Raw genomic sequence first — 15,832 nt, 5'->3', positions numbered from 1 at the left:
TACTTTGATTTGAATGCTAGGAGAAACTGGCCAGCAAAAAGGTGCATTTTTAAAAGAACTAATGGATCACTTGGGAATTACTGACTTGACTAGAATTATCAAGGGATATTTGCATGTGAATGTGGGTTATGTTCTTCTTTCCCACCTTGTAGCATATTCTATGAAAGTTGAGTTAACTGATAGCTAAAAATCTGTTTTAACAGCATGTAAAAAGTTATTTTATCTGTTACAAGTCATTATACAATTTTGAATGTTAATGTAGTTCTTTTTAACAGTTTAGGTAATAAGGTCTGTTTTCATTCTGGTGCTTTTATTAATTTTGATAGTATGATGTTACTACTGAAATGTAAGCTAGAGTGTACACTAGAATGTAAGCTCCATGAGAGCAGGTACCTTGTCTGTCTTCACTGCTGTATCTATTCCCCAACGCCTGATGACAGTGCCTGGCACAAGTAGGCACTCAATAAATACTTGTTGAATGAATGAATGAATGAGTACTGGTGGAATACTCCATTAGCTCTACTCTTCTTTTAGCTAAGAGAACATGAGCAAATTTGCGCATGACAACTCCCAGGACAGGTGAAACTTGAACACTGAAGAATTGACCTCTTAAACCTAATAATGTGGTGACAAGCTGCCCACATGCTTCTTGACTTCAGATGAAAATCTGCTTGAAGGCAAAACAAATAATATTTGAAAGAAAAATCAAATGCCATTTTTGTCTTCTAGGTCGTGGAGGGCCCCCAAGACCCAACAGAGGGATGCCGCAAATGAACACTCAGCAAGTGAATTAATCTGATTCACAGGATTATGTTTAATCGCCAAAACACACTGGCCAGTGTACCATAATATGTTACCAGAAGAGTTATTATCTATTTGTTCTCCCTTTCAGGAAACTTATTGTAAAGGGACTGTTTTCATCCCATAAAGACAGGACTATAATTGTCAGCTTTATATTACCTGGATATGGAAGGAAACTATTTTTACTCTGCATGTTCTGTCCTAAGCGTCATCTTGAGCCTTGCACATGATACTCAGATTCCTCACCCTTGCTTAGGAGTAAAACATAATATACTTTACAGGGTGATAAGTATCTCCATAGTTATTTGAAGTGGCTTGAAAAAAGGAAGATTGACTTTTTTGACATTGGATAAAATCTACAAATCAGCCCTAGAGTTATTCAATGGTAATTGACAAAACTAAAATATTTCCCTTGAAAGGAAGGTGGAAGGAGTGGAGTGTGGTTTGGCAGAACAACTGCATTTCACAGCTTTTCCAAATTGGAGCACTGAATGTTTAGGGTGCAATACCAAATTATGCATGGGTCCTTAATCACACATATAAGGCTGGCTAACAGCTTTGACACGGCACTATTCATCTGGCCAAACGACTGTGGTTAAAAACACATGTAAATTGCTTTTTAACAGCTGATACTGTATACAACAAAGCCAAAATGCAAAATTAGGCTTTGATTGGCACTTTTTGAAAAATATGCAACAAACATGGGATATAATCTGGATGGCCGCTTCTGTACTTAATGTGAAGTATTTAGATACCTTTTTGAATACTTAACAGTTTCTTAAGACAATGACTTTTGTAAGGATTGGTAGTATATATCATTCCTTATGACATGTACATTGTCTGTCACTAATCCTTGGATCTTGCTGTATTGTCACCTAAATTGGTACAGGTACTGATGAAAATCTCTAATGGATAATCATAACACTCTTGGTCACATGTTTTTCCTGCAATTTGAAAGTTTTTTTAAAAGGAAAAGATATCAAATGCCTGCTGCTACCACCCTTTTAAATTGCTATCTTTTGAAAAGCACCAGTATATGTTTTAGATTGATTTCCCTGTTACAGGGAAATGACCGCCAGTAGTTTCAGTTCTGATGGTATAAGCAAAACAAATAAAACATGTTTATAAAAGTTGTATCTTGAAACACTGGTGTTCAACAGTTAGCAGCTTATGTGATTCACCCCATGCAATGTTAGTGTCACAAATTTTATGGTTATCTCCAGCAGCCATTTCTCTAGTACTTGCACTTATATTTTGTCTATTTAACCCTAATTGAATTCTCCTTTTCTCATGGAGGCATTTGTATTCCAAGTGGTGATTCCTACCCTTAGATGCATAGGGAGAGTCTCAAGTTTGGTGGAAACGGACAGTTGAGTGGTGACTTAGCCTATGTACCACGTTGGAGTTTGTGCGAGCAGTTCGAGCAGCGGTTCTGTGTGCCTGTGAACTTGACGCTGCTGTGTCTCATTCCACTTTGACTTCATGGAGAATTAATACCACCTATTGAGCAAAGGCTACTAAGTTCATGGTATTTTCTGTGCAGAAATTAAATTTTATTTTCAGCCTTTAGCTAAGGAATTTTTCCAGTAGGTGCTCAGCTACTTAAAAACAAAGCTATTCTCAAACATTCATCATTAGACAACTGGAGTTTTTGCTGGTTTTGTAACCTACTAAAATGGATAGGCTGTTGAACATTCCACATTCAAAAGTTTTGTAGGGTGGTGGGGAACGGGGGGATCTTCAATGTTTATTTTAAAATAAAATAAGTTCTTGACTTTTCTCATGTGTGGTTGTGGTACATCATATTGGAAGGGTTAATCTGTTTACTTTTGCAAATGAGTATTTCTTTTGCTAGCACCTCCCCTTGCGTGCTTTAAATGACATCTGCCTGGGATGTACCACAACCATATGTTAGCTGTATTTTAGGGCTGTATAAAATATTCATGGTTTACTGGGTAATCCCTAAAAGATGTATGCTTGCAGTCCTCTATAAAACTAAATTTGCTATCTCTGTAGAAAATAATTTCATGACATTTACAATCAAAATTGAAGTAAATAAGTTCTTTATACAGCGATCTCTATGAATCAGTTCAGAGATGGGTTGGGGGAGAAAAGCCTTCTAAGTTTCAAACGTCTATGCATTAGTGCGTATGTTACAAATGTGTAAAGGTGTTCATAGTTTGATTATTTCTTTGTATGTTTTTAAAAGAATTGTTCTTTTCAAAGTACTATAATTTTATTTTGGCATTCTACTATCACAGTTTAAATGTAAACCTTTTTGTGTCTCAATTCAGACCATATTTTTTAAAGGAGTGCCTCAGGGGGCAGAGAACTTTCCAAAATGCCCCATTAAGATCTGAATCTTGGTACTAGTATTCTGTATAATATGTGAATGCTTGTCCTAGCTGCAGAAGGCCTTTTGTTTGGTCAAATGCATATTTTAGCAGAGTTGCAAGGAAATGATTGTCACACATGTCACTATAGCCTCTTGGTGTAGCAAGACCACATATAAAATACTTTTGTACATGTACAATATCAATCATCTCACGTGGATAATGAAACTTCTTTTTTAAAGCTTTAGTAAAGGTAGAATGTTATTGATTACCTTGATTAGGGCAGTTTATTTCCAGATCCTCATATTCCTAAATAATATGGAGTTTTTCCAATCATTGTATCTTGATATTAAAACAAATATCCTTTAAGTGTGTTTTTGATCAGTTAAGTTTTTACAGTTCTTTTGTCTCCTTATATATGCAACTCTGTTGTGTGGGAGACTTTTCCACTTACAGGAGACATGAGAATGTGCTTATTCTCAGAAAGCTCATTAACTGAGGTGTCAGTTGACAACCAATTCATAAAATATAGAAGGGTAGTTAAGCAGTCAGCTTCCTAAATGTCTTAGGAAATTTGGATTGTTCATTATATTTGCAACAGTATATCTAATTAGGGGAAATGGGACGTGGGTAAGCACTGAATTCAAACCCTTCATTTTGTCTTTAAGCTCCTTAATCTGCATTCTACTTGAATTCTTATTAAGCACTCTACATTTAACTGATTATAAGTTATATTACAAAAAATCAGTATTGCCTTTGAGCTTGTCCCTTTCATGGAGTTAATGGGGAGGAAAACCTTCAGGAAAATTTAAGTACATTGTTAAGGCTCATCTTTATACCTTTTCCCATTTTGAATTCTACAAAAATACTGGGAAAGACTAGTGAATGTTTTAAATTACATTAGATTAAATTACACAAAGACCTGATTCATTATCCTTGAACGAAGTTTGCTGCAGTCGTAGATGCCATCCAGCACAGGTGTAAGTGAAATGCCACTTGTAAGAAGAAAGGAAAAGGCTTAAATCTATCTGGTAGCCTCATCTTCTAAGGTGGCTAGCCTGCTGATACGCTTTCTCAACCTCTACAGTACTAATACCCTACTTTAACAAACTGTAAACCTAATCCAATTGCAAGTACCTGACTGGCTCTTGTGAGTATAGGCAGTGAAGGACCAGCAGTTTGTCCATGATCATCTGGTAAAGGCAGTTTTTAGTGTTCTATTATTCCTTATTTGGAAGCATGAGCTTTATTTAAGTACTGTGTTTATATTAGGGGGACACTGTATTAAGCCGTTGAACTAAGGCTTTATTCATCCAATTTGGATATCCTTTGCAGGGCATCATGCCAAGCACTAGGCATTAAGTGGTGACAAGAAACACTGGTTCCTGCTTTCATTGAACTGTCTAATCAAAGACACTGATGTGACACAAAAGTGTGCCAAATGCCATGGTGGAGCAGTGTGGTTGGTGGTAGATACTAAGGCCGTGACTGATAGGGTATGACCTAGTCAAAATGATCAGGAACGACTACATTGAAAGGGATAATTGAGCTAGAAGGATGAGGAGTAGTAAACTAGACGAGGGGAGAGAAGAGTACATCTAAAGGTCCATTCTCCAGTGACAGAAAACTCGGGCTCAAGTGGAAAGAGTAAGGATTAGCAGAGTTAAAGGCTGGAGAAATAGGGCTGTTATGGACAGCTTTATAGGAAAATTCCATGTTAAGTTTTGTCTTTAAACAGTTGGGAACTATTGAAGGTTTTTAAGCTATGTGTATATTGTTGGGGGTGGGGATGGTGGGTCATCTAATAAAATTGCCATTTAAAGAACACTCAGTGCAGTGTTGAGAACAAAATGTATGGGACAAGAGAGTAGGAGGCTTATTGGAGTAGCCCATGTGAGAAATGATTGATTGTATGTAATGTAAACTAAGGTGGGGGTGGGGGTGGTGAATGGATTCAATAGCTTTCCTGTGTCACTGGTCTCTGCTCCATATCCTTTGCTGATTTCTCCAGGCCTTGGATATCAGACTTTATTTTTAGCTATACTCTTCCCAGGGTGATCTCATCCAATCCCATGATTTTAACTACAGTCAGCATTCTGATCGCTCCTAAATATTTCAAGGTCCCAAACCCCGCAAAACTTGTAACTCATACACAACATCTTCATTTGAATGTCAGGTATTCCAGTTCCCTTGATTACCCAGCTGTATTACATTCACTCAGTTGCTCAGGGCAGATGCTTTGAGTACTATCTTTAATTTCCTTTCATACCCTGCATCTAATCTTTAAGCAGACCCACATGGTTCTACCTTGGAAATCTATCCAAATCTGTCCTGAGTCATTGGCGCTTGTGACCACCACCACTGCCATTCTAGAAAAGGTTAACTACAATAGTTCTTAATGGTTCTCCCTGTTTCTACACTTGCCCTCCTGTGGTAGAGTTTTTGCATAGCAGTCAGAATGAGCCATTTGAGAAGGCAAATCAGATCTTGTCACTCCCCTGTCCCCCATACTCCAGTGATTTCCCATCACAGCTAGAATTAAGTTCTAAATGTGGTCCCCATGCCCTACGTTACTGGCGTACTTTCCTGCTGTTTTTCCACTTGCTGACTGGTCTGGCCGTGCTGACTGCTAAGATGACCTCCCCCCCCCGCCCCCCGCAAATCTTGGAGCCTTTAGGTGTGTATCTTTGGCATGGGAAGGCTTTTCACTCACATTCTCAAGGCTCCTTTCTAGATTCAGGTCTTTGCTCCAGTGACCTCAGGCCTTCCATGTCCACTTCTAAAATATTAATAGTACCCTTAGTCACTTTCTACTCACTGGATACTTTTTTTCTTAGTAGTATTTTAAAACTCATCTAGAATTATATGCTTCTGTAAGGGCAGGAACATTTTGGTCATTCTGTTCCCTTGTGAATAGTGTCTGGCATGTTAACATTTTGTTGAATGAATTAGAAAATAATTTGATGACAGATGTTGGACTCAATGGGTGGTGGTGCTGATTACATTGAAATTGGGAGTGTCTTTATTTGGGGAAGGAGTTTCAAGGAGAAGGGAAATAAGTGCGGTATCCGAGAGGAAATGTCAAACAAGCAGTTGAATATGTTTATTTGAAGTTAAGCGATCTGGCCAAAAGACAAGAACGCAAAAGTGTGTATAGGTGGTCCTTGTAGTTTTGTGCTACATGTAGAGGAGTTCGAATGGAAGCTGCAGCGAGAGTAATAAAAGCAGAGCCCCAGGGCTGCTTTTGCGAAGAGCTTCAGCATTTGAAGACCAGATATGGGCCTGAGGGGAGGCCCCAAAGTACAGAGACCGGAATCGTGGGTAGAAAACTACAAAATTCCAGACCGGTCCACAAGGTCAGTACCGCGGGGGTGGAGGTTTAAGTGAGATGAATAAAATAGGTTTGCTGGCTGAGTTTCCTCATCTCGTCGTATTAAAACGGTTACTTAAATAAGGGGATCGGCAGAATTGAGCACAGATCCCTTCAACTGTCGTGTCTTGCATAACCAGCTAATGCTGAAAACCCTGGACTACGAACCGTGTGCTGCACGGGACCTATGCTGAGGGTGCGGACGTCTGTACGCTTATTCTGCCGTTCGTGGCCAGGGTAGCTTAGTTCTGATAAGAGAGGCACCGCAAGCAAAGCCATTTGCACGGCCCTGGTGATTTAGGCCGCGGCCCCGCCTCCCGGCCTTCTGACGTCACCATTCAGCGACAGGAGGCGAGGAAGGTCCCCTCTCGCTCGCGGTCGCCGCGCCGTCAGAGCACTAGCGCACGCGCTGCCTACCAGCGCCTGAGCGGGACGCGCCGCGGAGTGAGGCGAACTCCGGGCGCCAACGGCCAGGCATTCGCTCGAGGCAGCCTGCTGCTCCCTCCTCTTCTTGCTCCGTGCCCCCACGTGCTTCCGCTTCGCCACGGCTGGGATCTGCCGGGCTCGGGCGCAGGTAGCGAACGCGGGAGGGCTGGGGATGGATACCGAGGTTGGCGTTCGTGTCCTTCTTGGGGCGGGAGGGGACCGGCCCGAGAACGAAGGTTCTGCAACCAGACTGATAACCAGCCCACGCCAACTGCCCCGCACCCTCCACTGGGGCGCTCCTAGATGACAGAACCCCCTTTGCTCCGATACGCAGCCGCTCTCGGGGGTTGAGTGTCTCGATCCCTACCTCTGATGATCTCTAGTTGGGGGGAGTCAGGGGTGGTTGGGTGGGTGGCAATACTTGCTTTTGGCGGAGCTTGCCCACGGTTCCCGGTTGCAGCACTTGGTTTTGAATTGAGGCATTCTAATCCCAGATCCTTCCGCAGTCTTAACTACTTCATTGTGCACATTCCTTTTATACATTTAATCAAGAGTCACATTCAGGACTTTGTTTGCCAGTGTACCTAGAGTGGTGTCTGGCACATAGAGGTTATGTGTAGATAAACGAATGGATGAATGAAAATAATCATTTTTCTCCTCTTCAAGGCCCTCCGCATCCATTGGGCCTTCCATGACAACTTCAACCCACAGTAACCTCAGCCCTTCATCAGACTCCTTACTAGAGCTATTATTTTTACTTCTAATTTTATCTTTGTGTAGTTGTCTCTTATCTCTTTCCTTTAAATACCTTCTAAAAGGAAAATGAAAGCTTGAACTCAAGGGCTTCATCCGGTACCTCTTCTGGGGCTCCCAGAGTAACTAGAGCAAAAGACAGTCCCCGGTAATTAGTTGTTGATTGGTTTTTGTGGGGTCTTTATGTGGCGTGCAACACAGGGCTTATAAGCTGGGCAGGTTGGTGAACTGGAAGTAGCTCAGCTTTGGATGCAGGCAGATTTCGATGTGAATCTTATCTCTGTCACTTTTTTGCCTTGGGATTCTTGTATTCTTTATACTTATTCCTTTACTTATAAATAGGGGTCCTTGGTAGTGACATAATGTTTTATAGTAAGACATGCTAACATCTATGTTTGTTTTGGGAGGTTAGAAGGGAGAGTTAGGTAAGGTTCAGTTAATGAGCTTTATGTTTAGAATGCAGCAGGCACTGGAGTTTCTAAGTAACATGTCAGTGACATGTCATTTTTATGTTTACATTGTAGTAATATAATTGATATTTCTGATGTTTCTTTGGTGTATTTATTATGGTAATGATACAATATTTTATCATAGGTAATCACATAATAACTTTTGATGTCTGTGTAAAGGCTTTAGTATGGTTTTCTCTAACTTGAGGAAATGATTGGACACATTTCATCATGGAAATATTCATTGATTTCTTTTCCCTGACTATTAGTATAACACGTGAGAATTAAAAACAAACAAATCAAAAAACCCTCCAAAAGAACAAAACAAAAGTCTATCTCACCATCCAGAAATAGCTAGTTTACATTTTGGTATTTTCTTCCGGTGTTTTTTTTCTTCTGTATGTTATGTATGTGCATAAAAAATGGTATTATACTTTATATCCTGCCATAAGATCCTCTCATAAGTATCTGTATCCCTATCCTTAGATAGTTTTAAAAAATGTTTTGGATATATGGATAGACCATTATATTTTTTAGTCATTCTTCTATTTTTTTGAACATTCAGGTTTCTAATTTTTAAAAATATCTGTGCTAGAGGTGTGAATTACAGCTTCCCATGTTGAGGGAACATTTTTTTCCCCTCCCAAGCCTAAGTTTCCTAAATCTAAAACTGAGGAGCTGCTTGAGGGTTAAGTAAGGATATATATAAGTGTGCTCAGCACAGCCCCTGCTCCCACAGAGGCAGCCAGCTAATGCTCCCTTGCCAGAATCTGGCATCCACATCCTGTTGTATTTCTTTCTCTTTCAGCGATAATCTTTCACCATGCATCGGAAGAAGGTGGATAACCGCATCCGGATTCTCATTGAGAATGGGGTAGCTGAGCGGCAAAGATCTCTCTTTGTTGTAGTCGGGGATCGAGGAAAAGATCAGGTATGACCTGGTAAATGCTTCCTGTGTTACTTTTTGCCCTCCTGTCCCAAAGAGTCAGGATGTTACAGGCCCTCTGGAGTTTCAGCACATAATGACATTAAGATCTCTTTAGCTGGTAAGATGCCTAGTGGGAACCTTTCTTCATTTTCTGGAAGTGGTAAATTCTCTGTATTTAGATTTATTAGGAGACAAGGTAATACCTTTTAAAGCCTTGGGTGGCGGATTGACTGCAAGGTTAAGTGTACATTACCTGGCTTCTAGTCCCAACCTGGTCACCACTTGCCTTGTGACCTTGGACACTTCCCTTCCTCGGCCCTCAGTTTACTTTCCACGTGTGTCAAATGAGGCCTTAGGCCTGGCAATCTGTAAGGTCTCTCTTGCCCCTGAGATTCTTTGACTTTTTTCTTTGGCAGGTGGTAATACTCCATCACATGTTATCCAAAGCAACTGTGAAGGCTCGGCCTTCAGTGCTGTGGTGTTACAAGAAAGAACTGGGATTTAGCAGGTAAGCACGGCCCTTTGTGTTCCATCCGACTTATAATTCCTGCTTGTTAGTTAAATGCTAGGGAATGATTCCTTGACATAGTTTTTCAGAGATCTTTAGTGGAGGCACTATCTGTGAGGACATTTCTAAATGGAGGGGAAAAAAAGGAGCTGATATCCTTTCTTCATTCCTGACAATAAGTTTCAAATCATTTTCATGCCTTTTAAGTCCCTAGTGCAATGCCTTGCTCTCTGCACATGGTTTTCCTTCCTACTTTTCTGAGCTGATTGAGCCCATAGAATGCAAGTTCCTTCAATTCGCCTTTTCCTGCCTCAAATTTATTTCATCCTTTCACAGAAGGAGATGTGCCTCATCCCATGTCCAGGGAAAACTTCTTTACGTACACTGGATCTCACCTCTTTTAGGACCTTTATCGTCTTTCCTCTGCCGGCCACTCCATACCATTTGGAAACTTTCTCCTTTTTTCTGTAAACATGCTCAGCTTTTCCTATTCTCAAAAAATGATTAGCTACATACCCAGCTTTATCTCTTAGCCTAGCATTTTCTCTCGTTTTCATTGCCACACACCCTAAACCAGAAGGCTTCCTAGCCATCCCCCTTGTTCTCTGGCTTCTGCTTCTGTCGTTTTGACCAAATTGTGCTCTTAGATGCCCCCAGTGTCTTGCTGCAGCAAGCTTCCTCTCTATTTCTACTTCCTTTCAGAGCTCTTCTTCCACAAGTTCACTGCTGTGTTTGACAGTTGGCTGGTCTCTTATTTTTTGAAGCTGTGATAGTCAAGACTTCTAGTTGTAAATAGCAGACCTCCAACACAAACACATCTAAGCACAAAGGGTTTTCATTGAAGTATATGAGCTAATTCATGGAACCTAAGCGGGTGAGATTTCAGCTCTGCTCAGGAGTGAAAAAAGCCAGACTGCTAATGTTCCCAGCTCAGTCTCTCATCTCTGCGTATCTGCTGTCAGCTTTCGTATTGCAGACCAGCTTTCTGTTTTCTGTTGTTCCCCTGGCAGAAACAACACTTGAATTTTTACCTGTTTCAGGTCCAACCATTTGAAAATCAGGCTTTCTCCCAAAATTCTTGTGCAAAGATGCCCACCGCTAGGCAAGGGGGGAGGTAGGGCCAGTCACATCGTAGAAACCTGGCAGTTTTTCCTACAACCTTGCATTTGGAGGAGTTTGGTGTGGGGTGGGAGTACTGTTCCTTGGCATGTAACCTGCTATGTGGTCGCCTCAGAAGTATTCTCCTTTCTTGGGCTCAGTGTCTTTACTCAATCCCCCTTCCTGAGCGCTTCTCTTTCTTTTGATCTTTTCTCTTTTCCAGCATGTGTGATTCTGTCCTTGGGTCTCTTCTCTCTCCTTTATTGCTAGATGTGCTCATCTCTGATGTTGGCTCTTCAGTCCCGTCTGCAGCTCTGCCTGCTCTGTGCTGTGGCTGCCCTCCCTATTTCCCTTTGCTCATGCTACATCCCCTGATTGGAATGCCACGTCCACCTCTCTGACATCACCTATGAAATCTTCCCCGTTTTTCAGGGCGTGCCTCCTTTGTGATGCTTTTCCAGAGTCCTTCAGTCATACCTGACGGCTCCTCTGTCTTCTTCAGCACTTGTTCTCCTTCTATCATGCGTGTGTCACCAGCTGCTTTTGCCGTGGGCTATAGTCACTTATATACTGTAACTTACATATATCTTTTTCTTTTTTTTAAACTTGCAGGTGATAAGCTCAGTTAGGGGTTCTCTCCTACTTATCTTTATATTTTCATATTCTAACGATGTAGCTTGTTTATAGTAGGTACTTGGTTAATATTTATTGAGAGTTGGATGCATTGTTAACAGGCTCTGGAATTTTAAGAGTTTAAGAGTTTTAAGAGTTTAACCGAAGGCTAAACTTACTAGTCCATATCCTGTGGTCTTAAAGAAACTTGATTCTGCTAAAGGAAACCAGATTTTGAGTAAATAATTTGGCCTTTTAAAAAAAGTTATAAAAGCCTTATTGCGGGAAATTTGAAAAATGCAGAAAACATAAAGATGAAAACAAAAAGCACCCATAATCTTACTACCTAGGCATTGTAGCATTTAGGTATCTGTCACTGGGTGTAGTTTTGCACATCATTGGTATTTTGTTGTATATACTCTTTCATAATTAGAGAGGTAAGCATTTTTAGTATAGATTGAGACTAAATCCTATTGCCTGTCCCAGAATTTTAAGTTTTTGGGACTTCTGATTCTCAATATTTTTCATTTGGCAAATGCAAGATAGATGTGGAATTAGGCAGTTCACAGTTTTCTGGGAAGATTTGCCTTTTGAATTTAAACCCACTTGGTTTCACTTTTAAAAATCTGTTCTTGTGCTTCTTGTAGCTGTCCCACCCCACCCCCATCTCAATCTGGCAGTGTCATGTTCAAGCTGATGCTTGCTTGTAAGTCATGGGCTAAGGCCTGAGCCAGAAGGGACAGTGGAGATAAAATCACCTACTGCCTTGGTTCACAGATTAGGAAATGGAGGCCCACAGGGGAAGGGGCTTTTGTCTTAACTATTAAGTTAGAGAACTGTGGTAAAATTTTGATGAACTGTAATCCTCCATTCTGGAATATTCTTATTCTCTCTTTCTGTAAAGGAAAGGTAAATGGCAGTTGGATATTCAGGGTTTTTAAGACCAAAAAAAGCTGAGGGATTTCTGGTATTTCCAGATTCCATTCCTGTCCTTGTATCCTGTATCATATTGTCTTATATAAGAGATGCCTTTGAGGACGTGATCCCACACTGGGGAAGGAAGCGCTGAATTCATCTAGGAAACATGAGTAAAGTAACTGGCCATCACCTTGCCTTTCCCAGGCCCCCAGGGGAGCTGCAAGGTGTATGTGAAACACTGGCTTAAGCCTAAGGTAATGAGACCACCTAAGTTTGGTTTCAAGCTCTGGCTTTGGCCAAATGTGAGGTTTAGCTACTCCTATTACCCATCTTTTAAAGCAAAGTATCTGCTCAAGGTCACATAGCAAAATAGCAGGGTTCACACGTAGACTTATCACTCTCACCCCAAGCCCTTCTTCTGAACCTCTCCACTGCCCTTCACCTTTAAAGTGAGGGAATTGGCCCCACACTGTCCAAGTTCCCTGCTAGCTCTGAAGGTCTAAGTAGGTGGTCACTGAGCCTATCTCCTGCAACCAGCTCTTTAGTCTCTCTGATTAACTGGCTCTCATGGGATGGGGGTAATTACAGCCACCGGAAGAAAAGAATGCGACAGCTACAGAAGAAAATAAAGAATGGGACATTGAACATAAAGCAAGATGACCCCTTCGAACTTTTCATAGCAGCCACAAACATTCGCTACTGCTACTACAATGAGACCCACAAGATCCTGGGCAATACCTTTGGCATGTGTGTCCTGCAGGTGGGTGGCTTCCTCTAGCCTGTGACTGAAGTCAAAAGAGCCTTATTCTCCACCAAAACAGGTGTACAGAAAGGGGAGAAGAGTCACATGTTCCCTGTTGGCCAAGCTTATTATTCCTTTGGAAAAGGAAACTTGGTCACCTACCCCAAATAAAAAGAGAATTTCTGTTTGAATTAACATTTGTTCAGAGATACCAGAACTGACAGTTATGCTCCTTTACAACTGGTTCTAACCAGCTGAAGCTGATAAGACAAGCACCAGGAACTTTGAGTGACCCTAGGACTCCAGCTCCCTTTGGCACTCACTGAAGACTTTGCTGACCAGTGAGCACTGGGACTTGTTTTAACCAACTGGTTACAGACCCGTGCGCTCATATGTCCTATCTAGCGTGCTCAAGTAGCATAACCACTTCCCCTGTCAGAACTAGTTGGTGAATTTCTTCACTGGTATGTATTCTCTTGAAGTTAATAGACTGTTCCACTTTTTTTTTTTTCCCCCTTTGGTGATTGTTCTGGTGGTATTTGTTTTATTCTTTGGTTCTTTGACTCCTGTGCCTCCAAGCTACCCTTCCAAAAAAAAAAGACAAAAAAAGTTTAAGCACATATCCCCACATTTTTGTGTGTGATATATACATGTACTACTATACCCATTATTACAAACCTCGCAAAATACAAATTAAGACATGGGGGGAAATCAAAAATAGAAGTTCTGTTTTTTTTCTTTCTGCATTCTAATGGGTTGTCTCCTGCACTGCTGGCGTGCATCTCACTTTGGGGGATGCACGCCAGAAAAGAGCATGTTGCCTCATTTTCACCCCTGCTCTACAGGGGAATCCCCTGGCCTGATCACTGGCAGGGTGGTGGTCTGCTTGCTGCTTTTGGTAAAGTTGCTGGAATGATGGCTCCTGTATGCAGTAGCTCCCCCACGTGGTACAGTTGCGTTTTATCAAATAGGTTCAATCAATAAATGTCAGAAAATGAATGTAAGATGTTTCTGAAATTCACATATGAACCAATGAAGGTTGGAAAATTTGTTTCCAAACAGGATTTTATCAGAGATTATTAGAGACATTTTTGAGTTATAAAACCAGGCATACCTATACTCAAGGGCTGGGCTCTCTGCTGTGGTGCCCCTAAGAAAGGGGCTGTGTGTGTCCTGGTGAGTCAGGGGTGGGAGGTATGGGCTTGGCTTTGTGCTTTGAGGCCCCCTTTTTGCTTTATCACCTGGCCCCGGGTTAAGAATTCCTTGGGGTGTTGTATGCATGACCAGCCCTTTCTAAGGTTTCCTTCTTCCAGGATTTTGAAGCCTTAACTCCAAACTTGCTGGCCAGGACTGTAGAAACAGTGGAAGGCGGTGGGCTGGTGGTTATCCTCCTGCGAACCATGAACTCACTCAAGCAGTTGTACACAGTGACCATGGTAAGCATCTGTTTCTTAATTGTGGGGGTTCAAATCAAGCTGTTTTTGCTGTAGTCCACTTTTTTTAGAGAATTCCTGTTGAGCAGCTCTGGTGAATGGTCAGCACAGCCTCTGGACTGGGAGCTCTTTGACTGCAACTAATGAAAAAGTCATTGCAGATAAATCTCTGGGGCCCTGAGTGTGCCTCGGCATCTCTGAATTTCACCTTTGCTTTCAGGTGTTTGCCAGTCCTATACCAGTGAGATTCAGATATGATGCAGCTGTTAATGTAGTTAAATTTTCTGGCATGGTATTCTGCAGAGAGCAATGCCAGTGCCTCAATTTGTGTATTGCAAGAAAAGGACCCTGTGGAGACCCCTCACCGGCCCTCATCCTAATGGATGATAAAGGAACATTTGCCACTTCCACCCCCAGTTTGGCAAGAATTTGGTCTCTGGGAGAGGTAGTTTTCTCCTAAAGCAAAAGACATTTTGGCTGAGGACATGGTTAGGAGTGGGGATATGTCTCACCTGGCGCAGAGCTGGTCTCCTGGCTCCATCAGTATTGCTGTGTGGTGTTCAGAGAGGCGGGTTTTCCGTGGTGCCTGCAGCAGCAGCTCAGGAGTGGTGGTAGGATTGGTCTCAGGGTTTCGTGAACTGTGTTCATCTGGGGAAATGAACTTTCCTTAAATCTTAGGGACCGCTTGCTGTCACTACCAGTCCTATCATCACTTGCCACTGAAGGTCCTCAGATATTCCCAGAACACTGTTACCCCCGGGCCTTTGCACTTCCTCCCTACTGGAATGTGCTTCCACTGGACGTCTGCCTGGCTTGCCTCCTTACTGCGTTCAAGTCCCCGCTCAAATATCACCTCGTCGGTGTGGTCTTTCCTCACACCCTGTTCAGCGGCTTGGCCCGTCACTCCTTAACCTGCCTCATTTTTCTTCAGAGCACTTGACAGTTACCTAGAGTTATGTATTTGTTTTTTTGTCTGTCCTCCTGTGCTGGTCTGTAAACTGCACCGGGAGCAGGGAGTGCTCCCTTGCTGGTGCATTCGCAGATCCTAGAAGAGTGCCTGGCGTTTAGTAAGTGCTCGTTAGGTGTTTGTGAGTGAATGACTGACTTTGTGCTCACTTCAGTGTATTTGTTCCTCCTCTTCCTGGCTGCCTGCTTATCCTCCAGGTCGCAGCCTGTCATCTCAGGGAGGCCCTCCCTCATTACCCTGTATAAGCAGGCTTGCTCCCCACCGCCCTTTGCTGTGGCTGCACTCTGTGTTTCATCTGTAGCATTTGCACAATTTGTATTTATTCAGTCATCTGTGTTCTCTGTCTTCCTCTGACCATTAGACTATAAGCTCTGTGACAACAGAGGTCACTGTGCTTTGTTCACCAGTGTATACCCAGCACGTCTGGCATACAGTTAGCACATAAGTTTTATGGAATGAATGAGTGCATCATAGGATGCTGAGTAAAATATGGA

General features: G+C 42.0%; 2 protein-coding genes across 2 annotated transcripts in view; both read left to right on the top strand.

Moving 5' to 3' along the window:
• CAPRIN1 (cell cycle associated protein 1) overlaps positions 1-2,580 on the top strand; it is a 43,080-nt gene extending 40,500 nt beyond the window's left edge. Inside the window, exon 19 of the mRNA XM_012649608.1 lies at positions 730-2,580. Coding sequence (XP_012505062.1) covers positions 730-794 — 65 coding nt within the window. The 3' untranslated portion in view covers positions 795-2,580. The remainder of the gene's footprint in view (positions 1-729) is intronic.
• Positions 2,581-6,898: 4,318 nt separating this feature from the next.
• The window catches only part of NAT10 (N-acetyltransferase 10 (GCN5-related)), a 36,547-nt gene continuing 27,613 nt past the window's right edge, over positions 6,899-15,832 (top strand). Inside the window, exons 1-5 of the mRNA XM_012649607.1 lie at positions 6,899-7,078; positions 8,941-9,063; positions 9,477-9,568; positions 12,785-12,956; positions 14,252-14,374. Coding sequence (XP_012505061.1) covers positions 8,956-9,063; positions 9,477-9,568; positions 12,785-12,956; positions 14,252-14,374 — 495 coding nt within the window. The 5' untranslated portion in view covers positions 6,899-7,078; positions 8,941-8,955. The remainder of the gene's footprint in view (positions 7,079-8,940; positions 9,064-9,476; positions 9,569-12,784; positions 12,957-14,251; positions 14,375-15,832) is intronic.

This window comes from Propithecus coquereli, unplaced genomic scaffold (genome assembly GCF_000956105.1).
Source record: "Propithecus coquereli isolate 6110/MARCELLA unplaced genomic scaffold, Pcoq_1.0 Scaffold30, whole genome shotgun sequence".
Taxonomy (NCBI): Eukaryota; Metazoa; Chordata; class Mammalia; order Primates; family Indriidae; genus Propithecus; species Propithecus coquereli.
Note: the sequence above shows the minus strand (reverse complement) of the source record. Positions and strands in the feature narration are given on the sequence as shown.